This window comes from Pteronotus mesoamericanus, unplaced genomic scaffold (assembly GCF_021234165.1).
Source record: "Pteronotus mesoamericanus isolate MK-2021 breed Mesoamerican mustached bat unplaced genomic scaffold, CSHL_Meso_final contig_75, whole genome shotgun sequence".
Lineage (NCBI taxonomy): Eukaryota > Metazoa > Chordata > Mammalia > Chiroptera > Mormoopidae > Pteronotus > Pteronotus mesoamericanus.
In genome coordinates, this window is record NW_026555249.1 from 8,477,877 (window position 1) to 8,501,848 (window position 23,972).

The 23,972-nt window shown below is 49.2% G+C and overlaps 1 protein-coding gene across 1 annotated transcript in view; it reads left to right on the top strand.

The window, feature by feature from the left end:
• Nucleotides 1-23,972, top strand: part of EGFLAM (EGF like, fibronectin type III and laminin G domains) — a 139,093-nt gene that overhangs the window by 71,230 nt on the left and 43,891 nt on the right. The window contains exons 7-11 of the mRNA XM_054583952.1: nt 1,539-1,705; nt 19,899-20,014; nt 20,585-20,903; nt 21,526-21,626; nt 22,687-22,787. Of these exons, the coding sequence (XP_054439927.1) occupies nt 1,539-1,705; nt 19,899-20,014; nt 20,585-20,903; nt 21,526-21,626; nt 22,687-22,787 (804 nt within the window). The remainder of the gene's footprint in view (nt 1-1,538; nt 1,706-19,898; nt 20,015-20,584; nt 20,904-21,525; nt 21,627-22,686; nt 22,788-23,972) is intronic.

Sequence of the window (23,972 nt, forward strand, 5' to 3'; positions counted from 1 at the left end):
AAATCTGGCGTATGTTTTACACTCACAGCCCCTCTCCGTCCGGACTAGCCGCTTTCGGGTGCTGCCTGGCCACACGCACCCAGGCCTAGAGGGAGCAGGGGCCCGGCCGCCCGCTGGCCCTGCCACGTGGGGCGCGCCCGCAGATGGCGGTGGACACACGCTGGGGGCTGACGCTCCGCTGAGCCTAGTCACCTGCCTGACAGCCCCTTAGATAAGTGCTTTCGTTGCTCTCGTTTTGCAGATGAGAAAAATAGATACCTACAGGAGTTATGATGGGGACCCCCCCAAAAACAAAATTTATTCATAAAAAATGTGTATTTGTTCTTACATGTTTAAACTTAAGTCACTTTCAAAGTCTCTCCATTTGATGCAATACACCCATAGAGGCATTTTTCCCACTGCTCAAAGCAGTTTTTGAACTCATTGATTTTAATGCCCTTTGGTGCTTCTGCTGTTTTTTGTTTCACTTCTTCCACGTTGGCAAAATGTTTCCCTTTGAGGACTTTTTCATCTGGAGAAACAAAAACAAAGTCATTCGGGGTGAGATCAGGTGAATAGGGACGGTGGGGCACAGGGGTCTGGCCATTTTGGGTCAAAAACTGCTGAACACTCAGCGCTGTGTGGGCAGATGGCTCATAAATTCCCCATCATGAAACGGGCAGATGCATTGAAAGAGGCCTCCAAAAAAATTCACTGAAGCGGAACGCAGCCTCTCACAACAACGCCAGCTGGTGCACTGGTACAGATAGGTTCCTAGAAGAGTCACTTAGCAGGGGAAGCCTGTACTACCAGGGGCCCCGCACTCCAGAAGGTAATTTTGGGGGTTTTGGGGGGTCCTCCCTCGTAAACAGGGCCAGGACGTGGCAAAGGCGGGCATGAGCGGCTCTGTCAGCGCCAGAGTTGCACCCCGGCCCCCCGCCCCCTGCTGCTCCCGGATGGGAGCTCTCGGTGGAGGACCGCACCCTCTGGGGGGGTCCTTGGGACACATGAAAACACAGCAAGTTGGTCCGGTTGTGCAGTTTTGTTCAAAGTTGGAAGGATGGCCATGAACAGAATCTTCTTGGCTTTTCCCATGACGATTCATTCAAATTAGTCACCCCATTAAACTTATATTTGTTTATTTTGTGAACAGATTGTGAGTGGAGGGAATCTGTGCTCTCCTGACCTCCGGGAACGGGGGCTCTCGGGGGAAGGCTTGTTTATGAAACATCTGGAAGACAGAGCCTTTGACAATGAACTCCTATGTGGGGCTCTTCCTGCTGTAGTCAAGGCCGCGCAAGGAAAAGTGGCTGGTCTTTAAACATTTCTTAAAAACCAGCTCGAAAAGTGATCTACTTGCTTTTATTGGCAGAGACTTAGAAACAATGACCTGTGATTTCACATCAAGATGACTTTGGGGTAGGAAATGTTCGTTCATGTTTTCAAGTATTGCTTCCAGGGGTCACGTGCCGCCCGTTGACACAGCCTGCACGCGTCCCCGTCCTCTGCTGTTTCTGAACAACTGCCTTTTGTTTTGTTTCATTCTTTAATCGATAAAGACCAGATTTCGACAGGAGTTGGGCCTTAATCCAAGAGCGCATCCAGATGGACTCCATGGTTATCAAGGGCCTCGATCCGCATACCAACTATCAGTTCTCCGTGAGGGCCATCAATCCCCACGGCCCCAGCCCCCGCAGCCAGCCCAGCGACACCGTCCGGACCTCCCGTGAGTACCGGGGCCCTTCGGAAGGACAGATGTGGCTGCGCGCCTGAGGTCGCCTGAGGAGGACCCCCCTGGTGCCTGGCAGGAGGGCAGCCCAAGGGGGCTCCCCTGGGCCTTTTCTGCCACAGTTTTCCCAGCCCTTCGCAAGTTCGAGGCTTTCGACAGGGACACGAGATCAGCAGCAGATTTATTTTTGCACCATCCCTGGGGAGCGTGAGAGGTCAGTTGTCTTTCACAATCGCAGGAACAGAGCGCATACCACAGCCCCCTCCCCCTACTTTTTATCTTTTGAGAAAACGGGTTCATTTTAAAAATCACAGGATTAAAAATAATGCTCCCACACTCTCCAGAGCTAGTGTTTGCACACAAATCAAGGACACGTAGGTAACTCGGCCCCTCCGGATGACGGTCAGGGACTATGCAAGGAGTCCCTAGTGGGCTGACATGGAATGGGGTCCGGCGGATGCCCGAGTTCCTTCCTCTGACAGTGCCGCTGGAGGGGGGTGGCTAGGGGGAGCCTGGGTGTCTCGCCGAGCTCCTGGGGATTTTTCGAAATGTCAGATTCTTATTATAGCTTAGCACGTAAGAAGCTTTCACAGGACTGATTCAAGAACCACACTTCAGCTACTGAGACCACCATGCCAGCCCCTGCTTAGAAATCTTTGTCTTTTAAAAGTTGGGGGGGGGCACGTTTACATAAAGCTAGAACCCTGTGTAGTGGGGAGACCTCGGAACTGAAATGTTGGCACTTTTCTGTTTGAAGACTGTAATCTCAGCTTTGCCGATGAATTCCTCCAAGTTTCTCTGCAGAGCCCCGCTGTCACCCCAGGGCCCTCTCCACCAAGGAAAGGCGCCCACCTGATCCCTGCCCTGGGCAGGCCGAGTGGTTAGTAGATCTGAATAAACTCCTCCCTGCTGCTCACAACACACCCACACAGCTGACTCCCAAGGTCGCCGCTCGTATAAGGGGTGGAGATGCTCCAAGTGCTAGGAATTCTGACTCTTCTGAGAGTAACCTCTACCCTAACCTTGGATGCCAGGGCTCCTTCCTTCCCCCTTCACATGGAATTGTTGGGGGACGTGGACATATGTCGAGACCCCACACACACTCCTACAAGCACAGTAACTATGAATTGTTAGACTCCCCTTCTGCTTTAGAGTTTAGAAGCTAAAACTCCCCAAGCAGATGCTGAGGAATGAAGCCCCTTCTTTCTAGAAGAAATGTTAACAATTCTTTTCAGATCCAAGGAGGGCCCCCTTCCACTGTTCCTGGCTGAGGTCCACGCTGTAATCTTTGGTTAAACTTTGTGATGTGTAGCCAAAAACAGGGGTAACAGGAGCCAGGGGCCAGCCTCGGATCTGACTGTCTTTGAACATGTAGTTTGTCTTTGTGGCCAACTGGGCAGGCAACCAGGGTCCCCAGCCCGCCCTCCCCAGCACTGAGCGCCTCTGCTCCCCGTTGTAAGTGGATCCACACTCACCTCCGCCCTTCCATCCCTTGGCATCTTCTCCACAGAGACGAGCTGGGAGGGGTGAGGTGGAGCAGCGCGCTGGCCCTGGGCGCGGGTGTGGCCGCTGGGGTGGGACGAATTGTGGGTTGGGGCGTTCCTTGGTCTTTCTCTTTTTGAACTGAAGCACCGGTCTGGTCTTGGAGTTTCCAATCAGCACTGCCCTGTGGGTGGGTCCCAGGTTTGTGGATTAAGTGGGATAAGGATGTGAAAGTGCTTTACAGATGTGTAACGTTTCACTACAACTGGTCTCCTAAGCGAAGTAAAATTTTATCCTTTCAAAGTGATTATGCAGGGGAGGTGGCTGATTCCGTGAAAACTCTCAATGATGAAGTATTCTTAAACAAATACAACTGAACTGCTGTTACCTGTAAATAGCTCCTTAAATCAGGATAACAGAAATAGACTTTATCAGGTGGCCTCTTTCACAGGCACCTAAGAATGTCCTGTAGTTGGGGTCTCAGTTGTGTTTTTCTTCTTGTGGTCACTTCCGGTGTTTTAGTGAAGCCAGCACTCTGGCAAGTCCACACTTCTTTGCTTTTAGTTTAGACTCTCATTTTGTTTCCAAAACTCATTTCCCAATATATCAAACTACCAAATTCCCAGGTAGCATGTGTTCGCATTGCGAAGGAGTCTAGGTCCCAGAGCTGCCCCCGCAAAGCCGTGCATGAACCAGCACCACAGTGAGCGCTTTACCCAGCCGATCCGTGTCCATCCTCCCTGTGCCGGAGGAACAGTCTTCCTTTTTATAGATTTTTAAAAATTGAGTTGTCGAAAGGTCATGTAGTTTGCCAAGAATGAAAATTATGCAGGCAAGATTCGAACTCGGGTTTGGCTGACTGCAAAGCCGCATTCCTGAGTGAGAGTCAAATGAAAGGACGTCCCCATTCTTCTAACGCACAGCGCGAGAACGGCGAGGTCAGCGGTGAAATACATCGGACAAAGGAAGTTCTGGTGGCACGGGGCAAACGTGTGAGAATTTTTTTCATTTAAAACTTGTGAGCTACGCTGTATGTGCACAGAGGCCTGAGGGTCACCCAGTGCGCACCGGTGCAGCCTGGGAGCTGGTAGCCCGCAGCCCTTCTGGTTGGTTAGACCCGAGCCCAGGTGAACAGAAGGGTGGGTTTGAACGTGGCCTTGCAGGAATTTCTGAGAACAGTATTGCTGCCTCTTGGGCTTTCCTGCTGTCCCTGCTCCTTCCTCTCCCCTCCTCAGGGTCCTTCCTACAGGGGTGTGTTCTTGGTGCGATGCCCCCTTCGCCCCTGAGCAGCGAGCTGCCGTACAGGATGTCCAGGCTGACGGCTGAGGCAGAGTACCGGGGGCGGGCCCTTAGATTCCACCCACCTCTGTTCCAAGGAAAGATAACACTTCAGCTCGACTAACTAGCAAGCACTGACTGCCCCAGGGCCTATTAATGCCAGCCCCTATTAGCAGCCTAATTGCTGCGTGGGAACACTCATAGATCTCCCCTGCTTTTATGTCTGTGGTTGATGAAAGCCAGGGCCAGAGTTTTATCAGCGCTCCGCCTGAGTGAGTGAGGAAGGAGGGGGTATTGATGGCTTCTCTGGAGCAGTGCTAGGTGCACTCAGCGTACACAACTATCTCCACAAAGTCAGTGTGCAACGGAAGAAAACCTTCCGCTGTTGCAGTGTCTGTGTGCATTAAGGAGAGGCGTTGCATTTCAGTGACCTCGACAAATAGTGGCGCCCCCGTGCGTTTGCTTCCGTCCTCTGCACCGGAGGCACCCACTGGTCCTGTAGGAAACAGGCAAAGGTTATGTCTCTCACTCCTCGCCCCAGCCTGCTAATTTTTTTTAAGTTATGCCAACAGCATTATAATTTGCCTTAGTGCCCCATGGCATTCCTTTTCCCCTGTGATTGATTTCGTAAACCAGCCGGTCCGAACAGGGGTCTCTGCGGAACCGCATAGACACGGTGCACGTGTGGCTTTGGAGAACACATCACCGCCCGGCCAGGCACTTAGTCTCTGGGATCCAGGACGGATGGGACAAGTAAAGACAACATGGACTGTAAATAATAGAAATGGCCAAAGTCAAAAAGTTTTTTCCTTTTTACCAAAGACAAATGAAATGAAATAAAAAATAACTCACACGTGTGACCAACTTTAGACTTCTACTAACCTTCCCCTGGCACTTCTGTAACCCCAGCAGCCCAGCCCAGCCCAGCCCAGCCCGCTGTGCCCGCCCTGTTCCCGTGATGCAGGCAGAGAGAGAACCCAGCTCTTCTCTGAAGGGGAGCCGGCGCCCTTGGGCAGTCCCCAGCCAAGGTGTTCTTCTCTCCCTGTCAGAAGTCGTTTTCTCTCTCCTGCCTGGGGGCTTTTATACCCCCCTTTCTCTGCTGGAACTTTCTCTCCCCAGATTCTCCCAAGACCGTCCCCACCGCCCCCTCCTTAGCGGGGAAGTCTCTTCGGCAGACAGGCGTCACCCTGGCTGTTACCCCAGCCCCTTCCTGCTTGATGCCCTCCTGGCCCTTTCACGGCCTGAAACTCTTATTGCCTGTGTTGAGCCTCCAGGGTCAGCTCCATACTGGGGTTGGAATGACTTATTCAAGGTTGCTTCCCGACACCCTGCACAAAGGGGCAGCTCCGTAAATATCGACTGTGTACAGGAATGACCAGATGTGACTTGACAACACAGACGCTGCTTTGGAGGCTGGGAAGCTTTCTCCTGCTACTGTCTGGGAAATTCAAAGAGGTGGGCGGTGGGAGGAGAAAGGTGGTCCAGGAAGCTGCCAAAGCTGCCGCATTGACAAAGTTGTTTATAGGCCAAGTCGAATGCCCCGAATTACAGTACGACACAAATAAGAAAAAAGTACATAGAGTAAAAGAGGGAGGCAGGAAAGAAAGAAGGGAGAAAGCAAACCTGGGAGGGTTAAGTTCAAGGCAATAAAGATGGAGAAGAGGTGTTTGAGAGAGACTCCAGCGATCAAGAGAACAATTTGGTAGTGTGGAGGGTGGGGAAGGAAAAAGAGACATTTTCTAACCAAGCCCTTATTTAATGCCTGTGTTCCTTCTTGGTCATAAGAATAAGCTTTTATCATTTTTATGCTAAGTTTCTCCTCTGGTCCTAATACGTCTAATTATGGTCTTGGAGCCTCAGAGATTGCACAGGAAGGCATGTGAGATGTTTAGTTTCTTAGGTTTTTGAGGTATTCTCCCCACAATCCTATTTCTTCAGCAGTTTCAGAAATGTCTCCTTCTACTGAGCTGAGACAAACCCACCCTGGCTCCAAGCAATCAAATTTCTACAATAAACCTGATTCCGCACTGTTCTCTGCTCCTCACGCGCACTCCTCACCCCACTTTCTTTCCTTCTGCCTTCCTGCTCCCTCTGACATCACTCTGTTTGGCCACCGTCGGCTGTGTGTCTGTTTGTGTGTTTTGTCACGCAAGTGTCCACGTGTGAATCTGGCACTTGCCCAGTTTTGCTCAGAGATTTGGGCCCTTGTTTTTAATTGCCTGACCCTTTCCGCATAGACCAGCTCAGCTTCCTGAGTAGATGTCGTCACTCTGCAGCCACAAAAGAGATTTCCTTTATCCTGGTCACCAGCGTGGCCTCCTGCGTGGCAACCATGGCCCTGAACGGGCCGCAGCAGTGAGCAGAGGAGGCGGAAGTGGGGACAGAAGAAGGTGGTGGCCTGCACCAGGACAGGCAGGTAGTGATCAGGGAGAGGCGGGAAGCAGCTTTCCCAAACCCTCACCACTTTCCATCATCTGTGTAGCCTGCCGCCTTGGAAAGGCCCTCACCAGCCCTGAACGCCCCTCATGCCTGCGGCCCTGGGCTCCTCCAGGCACAGCGGAAAGTAGCCAGCACATCTGGGTCTGAAGGCCAGGGGAACGGTGCTCTCACTACCTGGCCGTGAGAGCTTCTTGAGAAAGTCATTTAATCTCTCTGGGACTCAGCGTCCTCATCCGTAAAATGGGTATAGTGAAATCTGACGTAGGTAGTATTTTCTACTTCTCAGGTTTATTTTGGGTAAACACATGGGAATAGAGGTCACGGCTTCTCCTCGCTCTTCAAGATGAAGGAGACTGGATCCAGGAAGGGCTGCTATCGGGTGGTGTGCCCGACCTGGGCGGCACCAACCGGTCTGCAGCTCTTTCTTTAGGGCTCACGCCCTGAGCTCTGTCCTTGGGGGTTGCGGGCGTTAGAATGTCACAGTTCAGAAACAAAGGTCCAGGAGCAAAAGCTTTGCTGAAGGAAGTGGAAAAATACAATACAAGGCACCACACGAGTTTGGTCAGGAAGAACCTCTAGAGTGGGTTTTGTTTGGCTGGTGAGTTTTAGAAGGCTGTGGATTTAAAAGACATCAGAGGATTCAAGTGCTGAGGCAGAAAAAAAGTGTCATAACTGCCATTCCTTGAGCACACTCTGGATCCAGGCAAAAGGAAAAAGAGGAAGAGCAAAGCCCCACAGCACGAGCGCTGTGCTTCTGGTTTTTATGCGTGCATCCGCTTGTTTGCATTTAACCTGCCCGCCGTTGGCCATTGACGTAGCCAAGGCTCATCAGGTCTTCCTCCGGAGGGCAGGACGGCCAGTACGCTGGGATTCTTGGGTCACCTCGGCATGGGAGCGGCCATCGGCAACCGCCACGTCTAAAGCTTTTTCAACCATTTAAGAATGTAAAAACCATTTCAAACTCCTGTATTGTGGAATATGATTCAAGAGGACAGTTTAGGCAATAGAACCAAGGTGACTCAATACTTCACTGAGTGAGCAACCTCCATTCTCAAAGGTCCAGAGAACCGGGAAATGGGGCTGAAGGCAGGGCACTTTCACAGGATAAAGAATAAGGAACAAGAAAGAGAGCAAAGAGTGGGAAGTGAATAAGAAGAAGGAAATCAGTAGTGTTTCCAGTCAAGCGAAGCATTTACAGGGACCCTGAGGGTCCTTTGGCTGTGGTGGCACAGGGCAGGGGCATCAGCCCCCTGCGCCGTGACATTTCCGTGGTATGAAAGCAGGTGGCCGTCCAGGAGCAGCCTCCGAGACGGAGTTGGCTGGCCTCTGGAGATCCTCCTGGAAGTCTAGAGAATCCTCTCACAGGGAACAATTTTGTCCAGCTTGGAAGGAATCAATGAATGTGTGTGGATGAGATTGTCACCTGGATAGATATCCCTGTAATTCAGTCTTCACACGAATGTTCTGAAATAAATAAGAGACCTGGAGAGCCTGAGACCCACCTGTATCCAGGCAGGTTTGGGCTGCTCCTGACGGAGCGAGACAGAAGCTGGGGGAGGGCTGGCTTTGCCTGGCATGGCTCCCAGAACTTGGAATAAAGAGGCCGATAAATTGGTGAGCTCACGGATTTGTAAATCTTGGGAATGGAAGACGCGCAAGGAAACAGGAGGGAGAGCAAACGGATACGTTTCACTCAAAGCCTAGGCAGTCTGCATGCTAAGTGTGCAGCCTGCACAGAAACACCACTTCGTGTGAACCTCTGCGCTCAGGTGCCCTCCGCTCGCCCCCTGGGTGTGCGGCGGCCTCAGTGTGTAAATCTGAGCAACTGTCATCGGCACAGCCGGCTTGGTTCTGAAGGAGATGGCCCACTTCGCTGTGTAAGTTCCTGCCACCTGCTAATTGCTCTTGCGAAGCCTCTGTACATCCATCATCACTATACATCTACTTATTATCAGTGCACCGATATTTCATCCCCTCCGACTACTTAGGGAGGAAAGACTAAGGCAAATGATAAATAAGCCAATATAATTTTCCAAAGCAAAGGCACGCTGTTGCCCCAGTTTCAACTGTAGCATCTGCTCAATCAGTCAGCTGGTATCTCACAGCCACATGTGAGCAACTGTATGCTATTTATTCCTCTCCGTTCCAACGGATTTTTAAACATTAATATGTGGAAGTGAGCCATACCCAAATGTTATCCATTTTTCCTTTGTTTCCTTCTGTTTCCTTGTTCTCCATTTTGTTCTCTCTCCCTTAGACTTCTCATTTCATGGTTAATCTTCGCCGTTCTTCCTGGTAAAGCCCTTCTAGCTTTTACACAACTCTCCATCTGAATGGTTTCTTAGCATCTCAATCCCTGAAGCAGGTTCTTTGAGGAGAGCAAGCAGAGCTACAGTTGTGGTTTAGCTGAGAGAAGGCGTTGCAGGAAGTCAGCCCGACGCAGTGATAGACAGACAGGAGGCACGCTGCCGCGGGCTGAGTCTGATGGATCGCGTCTGATTACGCAGCCAAATGTGGGACACAAACGTACAAACACGTGCAAGTCAGAAACAACCGTGGGAGAAAAGATGGCTTTTCTAATGATGTCAGGTGTCACCAGACGCTCAGCAGGAGACAGAGGCACGTGCAGTTGGGTCATTTGGAGGGACTATTTGCAAAAGTTCAGACAGATGTAAGGAAATCAAGAGGAAGCAATTACCAACTTCTGGAGACAGATAGGGAGGGCCATCCGGCGAGAGCTGTGACCTTCAGACGCGTGTCCTGTGACAGCCTCTTAGGATGGAAGCGGAAGAACAAAGACTCTGACTCATTTTCCTCCCTCCTTCCACTCTCCCGTTGTAGGTTCCTGATGGGCAGAGCCCTGCTGGGAGCCAGGCGGGTCAGCCTCCTCAGGCCCCGGACAGGGGCAGAAGGGCACAGGCTGACCTGGGGGCACATAAGAAAGGAGTCACCCCAAGAAGGGGTAGTGTCATCTCATATAATGAGAGAATGGTGACTTTTATGTGGATTCCAAAAGTGTGAATTATTTTTTGGTCTTTCACACAGATTTAGGGCGTAGACCTTCCCTCATTCTTGCCTATTTAGCATATTGCAAGGAGCATAGGAGATCATCACATCCCACGGTGAAAGTTCTGTTGGCTGAGGGTTTGCACGCTCACGGAGCCGCACAGGACTACCTCAGTCAGCGCCCAAGGAATGGCAGCTCAGAGTGATGCGGAAGCCTCCCCGGGGCCCCTCCGTGGTAGCTCCTGGCCTAGTGATCACCTTATGAGTGGGATTCCCATCTTCTAAAGAATCAGTTTCCCAAGTCACCTTGCAAAGTACCCGCTTATTCTCTCAGACGACTTCTGAGTGCCCGCCACGTGCCAGGCACTGTTTCAGATGCTGAGAATTCAGCCCCAAGCAAAACAGACGAAAGGAATCCCTGCCCTTGCAGAGCCTGCATTCTAGTCCGGGCTGACAGGCAGAGGAGAGAGAAATTGAAGAAATGTAGATGGCATGTCAGATGGTGATGAAGGCTACGGGGAAAAACTAAACAGGGAAGGTGATGGGCAGTGAGAGAAAGCCTCCTGAGAAGGTGACGTTTGCACAAGAACAGGATATATACACCTGGGTCAGTTATCTGTCTATCTATCCGCCCATCCATCCATCCATCCATCCATCCTCCCACCCACTTGTGGGAAGAGCGTTCCCTCAAATGCCGAGGTCCTGATGCAGGAGCTCCTGGGGTGTCTGTGTTCAGGGAGGGGAGGGAGATCTGTCAGCCGGATTGGGGAGGTCTGGTCTAGGGGGAAGAGTGGAAGGACAGGGGGTCACAGCTGTTGGGGGCTGATTGGGACCTAGGAGGCCACGGGAGGCCACTGGACTTGGCTTTTGCTCAAGGAGAGACGGGAAGACTGGAAGATGGGTGGGGGAGGCGGGTGGCGCTTGAGAGGAGTGAAAAGACCTTCCTTAGGTTCAGCAAAGTCTCTCTCACTGGCACGTGGGCAGGACCCTGGAGGGGCAGGGGGCTGGTGAGGGAAACCTGTAATAATCCCAAAGCAGAAACCGCCATTTGGTCGTCTCTAAATAGAAAAAAGTAATCCATGCTTATTATGAGAAAAAGATTCAAACAACATAAAAACTGTATAAAATAAAAATGAAAATTATCTCAAATCTCAACATCCAGACATTATCACTATTAACATTTGGTATATGATCTTCCAGAATTTTTTAATCCAATAATGAGATCATAGTACGTATACACTTTGTTGTGTAACAAAATGCTATACACATCTTTGAATATAAGTAAATGTAGGCCTACCTCATTAAGTTTAATAAGCACAGGATATTCCTTTTTAAAACTCTACTGTATCTCTGTAATTCTTTATTGATGGGCATTTAGATTGTTTCACTGTTGTTTACAAAGTGGGGCCACTTGACAGCATCCTTATTTATCTTCTGGCACATCCACGTGCATACGTCCCCTTTCGGTACCTCAGTGAAGCCTAGCGGGTCAGGACTGCGACCTCTCTCTTGTGTTACCGACGGGTAGACCGATGTGCACAGCCATGTATTGTGGGTGGCATTCGAAACCCAAGTCTCTTACCTGCTAGTCCAGCCACTCGTACTTTGATAGACACTATCCATACTTAAACACACTTTTGAGGCAGTTTTTTTTTTCCAGAAGAAGAAAATCATCTACTGTAAGGATGGAACTACCCATTTTTAAAGCTCAGGTCTCTTACGACGTTTTGGTGGTTCCAGCTTCTCACTCCCACTCGTGTGAGATCTGGAACACAATTAGTTGTGATCTAACTCCTGGGCTCTCCCGTATTTAAAAATGCAAGTGTAGGCTCGTTCCGGCCCTGAGGACTGCCGCGCCCATGGGCAGTCCTGATCACACAGCCATCAGGGATTCCAGAGCTCAGCAGCTTCTGAGGATCACAGACGCGGGGCGCCCCAGTGGCTCCTCCGAAGCCAGTGGGCAGAGCATCCCCAGAGGGTGGTAGTTCCCAAGTCACCCAGCAGATGGCGACAGGTCACAGACTCTCATTGCACGAAGAGTTGTTTGGCATTTGGAGTCTCTTGAAGTGGTTGGGATGGGGGCAAAGTGGAGCCGGTCTGCTATAGCCTCGGCAGCTGGACCTCTTCCATGCCAGCGAGTCCTGACCAAATGGGAGAGAAAGGGCTGCTACCGTTAGATTTTAGTTTTCTCAATGGAGAGAAAAGTTCACAGGCAGAAACTGAAATCTCTTCAGTGACCTGAGGCCTTTATAACATCCTACTTATCATCCTCAATGTTGTGTCTTAATGGTACAAAGAACTGAATTATATTTACTACCCACTAACGGGTTTGAAATCTTCAGTTTGACTAAAACTGAATCAAATATATAAGGAAGTTGAATGCAGTTTCATATAAACTATATGGTAGCCCTGAAAGGCATAAAGTAAGGGTGCATTTGATATAGAAGTCACTATAAAGACACAACCATTAACATCACAAATACTTGTTTCTGCCAAATGCTTTTCAAAGGGAATTGCACCAGTCCTTGCCTTAGGGGTTCACGATCCAGTCCAGCAAGCAGACGCGCGCATACAACTACAGCAGGCCCTCAAGTATCACTGTTTCATTATGATGTGATGAGATGCCATAGCGACTTACTTTTTGTTTATATCAAGGAGCCTATGGTAGAATCAGTTTTCTTATATGTCCTTTCACTTAAAGTCTCAGATTTACCGATGAGGTTCGGTGAGGACTCACTGTACTTGTGTAGTGACATGCAGGACACACAAGATGCCTTGCAGCCCCAGGGCGGGGCGAGGGGGGGAGTGGCCGACTTGATGGACCAGGGAGCTGGGTGGTGAGATGGCTGACAAAAGTGGAGCAGGGTTTCTCCAAAGGAAGCGGGGTGAGGACCAGGAGGACCTGGCTGTGTGTTGGAGGGGGACCTTTGAGGATGTGCATGGGGTCCCATACAGCGGGGCCCAGAGGCAGAAAGTGGATACCCACCCTGCACGCCACTATTTTGAATTTTTTTACATTTCTCACAACTGCAATGACATGGCAAGAATCCTCTTGTGACTGATTGTTTTACATTTTTGCGAGTTGAATTGAAAAGTTCTGGCTCGTGAGGTTTCACTGCTCTACAGTGGCTCCCATATGAATATGTGACCGTTTATTCACTCATGTTTTGATATTGGTCATTTCAACTGTTCCGATCGGGATGTGATAAATGTGCTGCAGTCAACACTCTCATGTGTGTTTCCTTGAGCACGTGCTCCCAGGTAGAACTGTCGGGCAGGCGTGTCCTCGGCCCTGTCGCCTGGTAGAAGAGTGGTCTTCTGCATGCTCGTGGCGCTCTCCACGCCCCCGACAGCATGTCCCAGTTCCTTCTCGCTGGATCTTCTTACCGATACTGGTGTCATCAGACTTTTAAACATGGCCACGCTCGTGGATGTAAAGTGATATGTTGTTATTGTCTGGATTTGCATTTTCCCGTTGCTAGCGGGGCTAAGCACAATTTCACGACTGTTCGTCTTCCAGTGAATTGACTGCTTATATGCTTTGCCTATTTTTATTGGTATATAAACATGTATAGGTAGATACACATTAATAAGCATATTATAGATATATTAGTTATATATACAGTATATATTAATGAGCATCAATATAGACATTTCAATGCTAATCCCTAATAATATGTGTAGCAAACATCTGCTACTTGGTGACTTATCTTTTATCTCACTTATATCAATGATTTAAAAAAGTATTTTATTCATGTAGTTACATTTCAAATTTTTACTTACGATTTATGTTTTCTAGGTTTTTTAAAACTACTTCCTTTTTCTAAGGTAGTTAACCAAATCCTTTATTTTATTCTAAAAGTTAGAAATTTTTGTTTTTTGCATTCAGGGCTTTAATCTACCTGGGATGCGCTTTTAGGTATGGAGAAGGAGGCGCCTAATTTCCTGTTTCAGTCCCTGCGGCTCCCCAGTGGGAATCAGCGCCTCGCTCCCCCGCGCCCCCTGGTTGGTAATGGCATCTGCTGGCGACTCGCACCCGCACACGTGGGGGGTGTGCGTCTGAGTTCTATACGCTCATTCTTTACCGCTCTCTCCGTGCCCCGCTGTCTTAATGTCTACAGCTTTATAAAGTCGTGCTGCCTGGTGGGTAATCCTTCTCCATGTTGTTCTTCTTCAGAATTGTCCTGTCTGTTCCTGACCCTTTGCTCTTTAACGTATACTTTAGAATCAGCTTTTCAATTCCATGAAAAAAACCTGTTGGGATTTTAAAAATCATTATTATACCATGTTGATATGCCACAGAAACTCACTATGTATATAGAGAAAAGCTGTGATACCTTTATAAAAGCAAACATACAGTGTTTTTTAAAGATAAAAACTACCCTTAATTGGTTAATAGAAATTTGCATTTTGTGTATTAGTTTTTCTTATAGTAGAATACCCTTGAACTCGTTTTGTATGCAGTCGAGGGTTGGGCTATCCTGGTTTTAAGTAAATGCCTCAATTTTAATGTTCTCTTTTCCTAATTAACAAAGTGCCAAGTAGAAAGAGATAAGTTATGCGCTTTCATTATAATAGCCCCAGGCTACTGGGAGAATTCTTATCACTGGCTTGGACTGTACATTCTGTCTTCACTTAGAAACAGCATTAGCAAAAACTTCCCGTGAGCGCTGGATTGGAGATCTGAGGTGATGGCTGGCAGGGCGCAACAGCAGGAACCTTTATTCCAGGCTCCGTCTAGTCACGCTGTGTCTGGTCCTCCCTGTGTGCATTTCTTCCTGTTAAAAATGGGAAATGACTATTAGCCTGGGCTGTTATGAGAGATGGGGAGTTTAAGATGCTGCGAAGAGTACTTGAGTACAGCATTGGGAGTCCAGAATCCCAGGTCAGCTCTGCCGCTGATGCGCCGTCTCTCTGGGCAAATCCCATGGACTCATTGGGCATCAGTTTACCCCTCTGTAAAAGGGACTTGCTATGCCAGCTGATCACTAATTTCTTTCTACAAATGTCAAAATTTCTTTGACTAAGTCTTTGTAATTTCATATTCCTCTGCCCACTCTTATCTCATACCTTTCTGTTCCCAAACTGAGAAGCGGCATCAGGCTTCAAGGAGATATGTCATATACAGTGTCAAAGCAGAGCAATTTATATAAAGACCAAAGAACTTTATCCCCTGAATAACTTATACCTTATTTTACTTATCAAGACGAGCAGAGAATCTGGAATCATTTCCATTCCTATCATGGTACCACTTTGCACCTGCAGCAACGCAACATGTCATGGTCCTTTTCTTGAAGGGATTTCCTTCAAGGTAGCCTTCTGTGCGGGGCCATTTAAGGGGCGGGAAGTTGTTTCTCTTCTGTGGTCTCAGTTCACACATTCATGAGATGAGAAGTTTGGACTGGCTGGTGTCTAAGGTCTCTTTCAACTCTAAACTTCTAGTCTTGAGTTGGGGAAAGGGTCAGGAACGGGGCAGTTTTGAGGGAATGTCTTTGGACTTGGGGACGAGTCTGATCCTGTAAGGATTCCTTGCCATGGCACGGCCCACCGGGCCAGGCCAGGACAGAGCCAGTGCCACCGGAGTGTAGTAGCATTGCAGGAGTGTCTTGGTGAGTAGGCGACGTGTTAGTGAAATGGAGGATGGGAAGGAATATCAGGAGTCTAAAACATGGTTTCTGCCCCAAAGGGGTTCGCAGTTGAGTTGGGACACATGGCATCATTCCAAGGCCAAGTTCAGAAGGTGTGAATACTGTCTTAAACATCTGTTGATTCTTTCAAACTCTGGGAGCTGATTCCAAGTTTGCAATGGAGCAGATACCTGTGTGTGGACAGCCCCACGCAGGAGGACACGTACGTGTGTCTGATAGGTCTTGGCCTCCCCATCTTTCATGAAGCCTCCATTTTTTTTCTTCAAAAGAGTTTTATTCCTAAAACATGACTTGATTTGGGCCTTTCAATGATGTGTTCTGTCTCCACAGGACACATGTAGCTGGAGGGATGGGGAGGCTATGCAGAAGAACATAGAAGAGGGAACAGGATGGCAATGTGGAGAAGGGCATTAAGCAAAGTCTTGGGGTAAGAAAACAAAAGATGTAGTCCAGAGTCAACTGGTAGACCAGTTTTTCTATTGAGACCTTTGAAGAGGGGGGAAAAAGCTGAAGACACAATTTGGAGCCAGATTATAAATGGCACCATGTAATCAGAGTGTCCGAGGACAAATTCTAGCTCTGCCTTCTGCTCTTGGCATGCCTTTGATCAAGTTCTTTAATCTTTCTGAGTTTTGTATCTCCACATGATAAAATGCAAGTAATAATACCAATTTCACAGGATTTTGTACAGATTAGCAGGAACAATGTCTGAAAAGCTCCTGGCACAGTAAAAATGATCAATAAATGTTAGTTTTCTGAATCCCAGGCTCCTGGGCATGCACAGTGGCCTCTTCTTTCAGAGAAGAGCAGCAACCAGACAGACCTGCCTTGGAGTCAGGCTCAGCCAGTGACAGAGTCTTTGATCTTAGGTCGCTTCACCTCTGTGAGCTTCAGTTGACTTACCTACGAAGTGAAATGAACCACAGTTACCCTTGCAGGGTCACTAAAGTTTACAAATGTATTGTGTTAAGCATGCAAGCATACCTGTTCATAGGGGAGAGGCAGTAGGTTTTAATAAATAACAGTGGTGGAAGAAGGAAAGAGGAAAAGAGGACTTGATATCATTGAGATCCTTGAATTCTTAACTAAGGAGCCCAGGATGTGTCCTGTAGGCAATGGCGGAGGCAGAGGGTGTGGGGGTGTGTTGGATCTTTGAGAGCTTTTGTCAGACAGGGTATCATAAGATGAGATGAATCTCGACATTGATGAGACTAGAACAAGAATGACATAAATGTGCACAGGGCAAGAAAGGGCACCCTGGGGAATGAGAGAGACCAACCTACTGAAAAGGAAACCCAGCTTTCTTTGTGTATGTGCTGTATAATTCTTTTATTACCAAATGGATTCTTTCCTCTGAAATCCAACAGTCCTGACATAGGAGAGAGACAGATAGAGACATGGATAGTGAGAAAGGGACAGAGAAGAGAAAGAGACGCAGAGGAAGACACAGAGGTAGAAAGATGCACAGATACCGAGACAAGAGGAGCTTCAGTTGACTTCAGGAAAGGGACCCAGGCCTTCCTGACCCTCTGCGTGAGGACGTCGGGCACCCAGCGGGGCTGCCTGAGTGCAGGCGGCTCAAGAGGACTCGCCTCCAGGTGTAAACCTGGCATCCGCAGGCTTGGATTTCAGCGGGCGTGCGGGCTATTTCAAGTAGAGCTGTGGGGAGCTAGTGTGGAGGGGGTGTGTAATCCACCTCCACCAAGATGTGCCCAACCCCTGAGAACAGCTCCGTCCCGCCGTCCCGGATCATCTGCCCACCGCGTTTCTCTCTTCCTGGTTCGGAGCCGAGTTCTGCACAGCAGCTGTTTGCTGAGAGCACTTCCCACGGTCCTTGTCTCTCCTTTCCTCCTTCAGCTTTGTTTGCAAGTTGCTCGCTGTTTTGCTTAGAAAAGGGTGATATTTTTGTGTGAGAAAAGTGTTTGTCTTAGCTTATTCTGAAAGCCGAATGTCTTTAAGTTCAGTTTATGCTTTTTCAATATCTTTTTTTCTTTCTTCCTTTCTTTCCCTTCCTTCCTTCCTTCCTTCCTTCCTTCCTTCCTTCCTTCCTTCCCTCCTTCCTTCCCCTTCCTTCCTTCCTTCCTCCCTTCCTCCCTTCCTTCCCTCTTCCTCCCCCCTTCCTCCCCCCTCCCTCCTTTCCTCCCTTCTTTCCTTCCCTTCTCTCTCTCTCCCCATCATAAAAACACTGCATGTCTAAATGCTAGTGAGCATCAAGAACCTATAAAAGTCCTTTCTGCTGCCCGTTGTTACTGCCCTCGAGGCCAGTGCCGTGTGTGCCTGTTGAGACCAGGCTGCTGCTGCCTGTGCTGCTCAAGGCTGCCAGGAGGGGGCGGGGCGCTGTGGACCAGGAAGACTCCCGCACCCCAGGGAGGGCTTCCTGGGTCTAGCCCAGTCGGGGCTGCTGCAGAGCAGTTGGTTCGGTGGTTCACAACGGAATAAAAATGTGAATCTGACCATCCCCTAAAGGGCAATGCCCTATATTGTCTCCTACGGATTATCAGCCCATCTTCCAGTGCTGAAAAACCCCATTGTCCTGCTAAATAGATGGAAATGGTTGGCCCCCAAGATACCACATAGGACCCTTTTTCCTGTGGAGTGTCTGCTTTAATACAATGTCTCTTTTCTATTTTAAAGAATTTTAAAGAAAAAATATATATAACATATCAAAATATTGGGTTGGCCAAAAAGTCTGTTATGTGTTTTTCTGTAAAATAAAAGACACATCTTTCTTTTTCACCAATAACTTAATTGATTTGGATATTTTGAGTATGTCGGGTATCTCCTGCTATTGGCTTCTAGCGGGTAGAGGCCCAGGGTGCTGCTGAACACCTTCCAATGCAGAAGACAGCCTCACAGCAAAGAACTGTTTAGTCAAAATGTCAATAGTACCAAGACACTTAACAAACCACTTTTACATGTTCAATCAGTCACAGCACCTTCTCCATACACTGCACAAATCTCTTTTTTTTTTCATTTCAGTTGCATGTTTACCTTTCTTGAAATAATAAAGCACAATAAACATAAAATGTTTATTTTCATCCATCTTCAATTTTAAAATGGCTACATAAAAATTCACTCGTTTTGGTAAGTTTTTTAAATGCACGCTGATATGACGGCTGTCACCGTACAATCTAACACAATTGTTTTGAACGCAGTTAAAGACCACTGAGTGCTACTAGAGGCATCGTATGGCAAAAACGTGGTGGGCTTTCGGGCCAACCTGATAATATGATCCCTCACAAGTGCCTGTCACCTACTTAAGAAGTAGAATATTACAGAGCCTCTTGAAGTCCCCTGTGGTACCTCATGCGTATCCTTCTAACCTCCCACAGGTATTTGTGTAACTACCTGACTTTTCTTAATCATTTAAACTACATACATATGTATCTTTAAATAAAATATTAGCTCTGGCTGGTGGGGCTCAGTGGATTGAGCACCGGCCTGGGAACCAGAGGGTCGCCAGTTCTATTCCCAGTCGGGGCACGTGCCTGGGTTACAGGCCAGGTGCCCAGTAGGGGGCCCACGAGAGGAAACCACACATTGATGTTTTTCTGCCTCTCCTTCTCCCTCCCTTTCTCTGAAAATAAATAAATAAAATCTTTTAAATAATAATAATAATATATCAAGTTTTGCTTGCTGTTGACTTTTTTATAAATGGCATCAAACTGGGTGTGTTTATTAACAACTTGAATTTGGGCACGAAATGATGTGAGGTTAAGGGCCTGCTGATACATTACTAAATAAATGCTCATTCATTCGTTCCCCTGGTACATAGCACTCCATGCCACAGATACACTCTAGTTCATTTGTCCATTCTCTGCTGATAGATATTTGGGGTGTTATTTACTATTCTAAAAAGCAGACTTGAGATCTTTTTTAATGTAACAGTTTCTGATGCTATGAACATGTTTTGCACATTTGGCACATGTTTTTCTAGATTTTGTAATTTAGAGTAAGATGGCTGGACCCGAAGGTATGAACATTTTCTACTTTATTAAACATTTCCAAGCGTCTTGCAGTAGTTGCACACAGCTAACAGCAGTATACACGAGTGTCCATCAGTCCCATCCGTGGTGATATTTTTTGTTGCTGACTTTTTTGCTGGTCTTGTCAGTATAAAAGGGCAGCTCTTTCTGGGTTTAACTGGCATTTTCTTGATTACATATGAGAGGAACCATTCTTCATGTTTTGCGGTCATCGATGCTTCCTCTTCTGTGTTGAAGTCTTCGTGTGCCCAGTCCACCCTGGTCCACTGGGCGCAGCGTCTGTGGCTGAGTCAGGAGTGACGAGGGGCTAGAGTGTGTCTTCACATCCGTTTGCCTCTCTTCCCTACAAAGGCCCTGAGGAGGCGGGAAGCGGCCGCTATGGACCCCATTACATAACCAGCTCAGGCATCAGTGAGGATGACGATGGATTTGAAGACGACTTAGATTTGGATATTTTCTTTGAAGAGGTAACAGAAATCTCTGCTCTTAAAACCCAGGGTGTTTTTGTTTTCTTGCTGAACAAGACAATTTTGCCAATGGACTGTGAGCATTTTACTTAACACTGACTTAAATTGGCTCATTTGCTTTTAACGCACGTATTCCCTCTGACTATTGGGCTCTGGGTGATCATACATTAGTGGTAACTAAGTACCAACCACGCTGGTGTCCTGTGGTCAGCCCTGCGTGCTGACCTTGCAGTTTGGGAAAACAAGTTGAGATTTCCCACCAAGTACAATTTTACAAAGTCAGGTATTATAAGGAAATGAACAATTTTTTGACAATTTTATCTTCATGATATTGTAATAATCGTATACTATCAGCTTTACTACTGATCTTCTGAGTAACACAAAGCAAGGTGCTAAAATCCTTGAGCCCCAAGTCCTTTATCCATAAACAAGGGTCAGCACTAGCTCCCCCACCCACACCCCAGGGCTGTGGGACTCGCCAAAAGCAACCATATGTTCACATATCAGGTATCCACCATAACATGGCAGCTTAATTCCTGGCGCTCTGTGTTGATCTTTTTCTGGCTTTAGGTTAAACCACTTCCTGCTATCAAAGGGGGGAATGAGAAATTATTGGTGGAATCCAAGATCGCGCCAAGAGCAACCCCAAAGGCCATTTCCAAGCCCGCGCCCCCTACCCCGGCGTCTCTCCCCACGACGACGGAGGCCCCCCAGCCCACTCCAGGGAAGAGGGAAGACCTGAGAGGCGCGCCCATGATGCCCCGACTCTTCGACAAGTCTTGCGATGAAACCCTCTGCCCCATTGACAGCTTCTGTGCCAATGACTACAGCTGGGGGCGCTCACGGTGCCACTGCAACCTGGGCAAAGGCGGCGAGAGCTGCTCAGAAGGTGGGTCCTGGGGGGGCAGGCCATGGTGCTGGGTGGGCGCCCCGGAAGCCAGAAGGGCACTTCTGCTGCCCGCCTATGGTTCTCTTGAGCCCTTCTTCCCAGTGTAAGTCATTAAATGAGCTGCGCAGGGCACCTCCGAGGCCGCTCCCCTCGCTTCTCATCGGGGAGAAGCCCGGTCTCTCCGTGTGCCAAGCGTGTGCACCTAAGAAATCATCCTAATGGCACCCAGGGGTGGACTTGACTGTAATCACCTCTCTACTGAAAAAACAAAAAATGCAGCTGAGACAGGTGCACGAAAGCTGAGAAAGGCCATAGCGGAGCCCACTGAGATCGCATGGGGGCACAGCTGGGAAGCAGGGGTCGCTGAGCCTGTGCCGTCGGCTCCTTTGTCGGGTAGCAGGTGACAGTCTCCACACGTCCATGTTCTCCCTAAGAATGGCAGGAGCTCAACGTCCCCAGAACGAGAATTCACAGGTGTGAAAAATAAAGGAAAGAAGAGAGTGAACTAGGTTTAACAGATCGGAGGTTTTCACTCACTCACCCCCGGGCAACGTGTGTTCATGTTTGTATTTGAAGAAGAGAGGAAACAGCCTGTTTTTGTGTTGTCTTTTTGTCTTTCCAGACATCGCTATACAGTATCCTCAGTTCTTCGGCTACTCTTACGTAACCTTTGAACCTTTGAAGAATTCCCATCGGGCATTTCACATCACTCTTGAATTTCGGGTAAGGAGGGTTAGTTGTCTGATGAGTGTCCACTGTATATGACAAAAGGGAGCGGGGAGAGGAGGCAGGGAGGTGCACAGCGAGGGTAAATATGACACAGAGCCTGCCTGAAACCGTTCACAGGTAGCAAGGACAATGGCCCATTCACACATTCAAGGGTGCCAATGAGGGGCGGGTGGGTCCTGCATGTTATTGACCTGTGGCAGTGGCTGGCCTGAAGCTTCCCAGAAAGGATGCACGTTGCTCATAAAAGTGACTCTGTCCTGGCCAGGATGTCAGAAGGCACAACGCATCCTCATTCCCAAACCCCTTTTAAAGGGAGCCCAAATGCCTGCCTTCATTGCTCCAGCTGTAGCCAAGCAAATAAAACTGAAATGCAGACCCTGGTGCTGAGCGAGGTCCCACCAGGACTCTCTGACCCGACCCCACTGCAGGTCAGAGCTCAGTCACAGCTTCGGCTTGCTCACAGTGATTCTTCTGGGCGCCTTGACGACATGAGAATGTCCGGAGGTCTGGACGCAAGTCCCCTTTGAGGTCACAGTCACATTGCTGAGGGTCCATAAGATGACCTGTGGCAGCCTAGGATAGCCACCAGGGGTGAAAACCAAGCCAGGCTATCAGGCTATCAGTGGGCTGCTTTGACTGCCCTGCTCTCCTGATAGAAGGAAGGAAGCAATTTGCATGCTTCTCAGAGGGAGGAAAGGTAAAAAAAAAAAAAAAAAGGAAAACTACAGGACGCTGTCTGGTGAGAACAGAATGGACGAGCGTGAGAACCGCCTCCTGCGCCCTGGTCTCGGCGCCCCGGTGTTCCCCAGGCTCCGCTGGTGGAGCCGCAGAGCCAAGGCAAGAGCAGGCCGAGCACGAGGCTGCCTTCCTCCCTCCCCTCCCTGCCACTGCTCACACAGCCTGTGCCACGGCCAGGGGTGTGTCAGAGTTGGAAGCCCACGTGCTTGTCCCTCTGCAAGCAGGACCACAGAGGAGAACGCCCATGTTTTGCACTCGGTGTGGCTCCCTGGAGCAGGAGGCACTCATTGTCCCCGTGGTTCTGTTTGTCCCACAGGCAGAGGCGGAGGACGGCTTACTGCTCTACTGCGGGGAGAACGAGCACGAGAGGGGCGACTTCATGTCCCTGGCCCTCACCCAGCGTTCCCTCCAGTTCAGGTGACTCCCGACAGACGCCTCCGGCTGTCTTAATACTACCTTGTGGTATGTTTACTGTATTTTGCCGTGTATAATGCGCGCCCACATTTGGTGCGCGTTATACATGGGCTTATTGTAACCATTATTATACCCACGGTATGTATTCGTTATCCACATGTATAATGTGCATCCTTATTTTTCCATCAAAAATTTGGGCAAAAACCTGTGCATTACACACGGCAAAATATGGCACATTTTTATAGTGGGACTAAAATAAATGCAGGACGGGTCCTTGTAGATAAAGCACAGTGTGTGCAAGGTGAGCGTGGACCAGTTCACCAAATCCTGCCATGTCAGAATCCTAAGGGACCTTGGCCACATTTGGAGCCTGTGGCCATTCCTTTCTTCACGAGCACGTGTTTCTGGAGCACCCACAGTGCACGGGCATGGCTGCAGGCCCTGGGTGCGCAGCCAGGAGCCGGGGGGAAAGCCCTTCTCCCCGGGCTCTAATGGGACAAAGGCGGGATCGCCTCCTCGCCCCCTGCAGTCAACGCCACGGACAGCCACGGGGAGCAGAGAAGAGCCACAGCCTCCAAGGGTTCCCAGGGACTCAAACGCCACCCTTGTCTTCCCCCAGGGCGGTGGAGGGCTCTTTGCCTCCCCTCCTCCGCTCCCGACATGCTCTGGAAGCCACCTTGAGTTTGGGTGCAGCTTCCTGTGGGCGGAGTTCAGTGGAGGTACGAGTGCTTCACCCCACTTCAGGTGGGTGTGCAGGGCACCTGTTTGAGAGCAACTCGTGAGGATCAGCCTCGTCCTTCTTCAGAGTCCGCAGGTTAAGATCCCGCTGGCGCCCCTGCCTGGCCCTCTCCCAGACTGCATTTCCTCCTAGAGGACCCCTTGTGGGCTGTTGCAAGGATAAATGGGGTCCCTCGCACAGTGCTTACAGCAGCGCCTGACCCCTAGCGAGCTCTCACTCAGCATCAGCCATTACTCTCTTTTGATTATTTCAGCACAAAAAGTACATTTGGTGAAGCTGGAGAAGACTGTCGAGCATCCCACTTGGGGTGGAAAATGGCCCCCTCTTCCCAGGCTCATGGGAGTTTGGCGCTGGCCACCAGGATCGGGCCAGTGGCTCTGACCGGGAGGGGTTCTGACATTGGAGGGCCTGAGGGACCCTGGCAGCTGCCAGGCTGGTAGGGAGCGGCT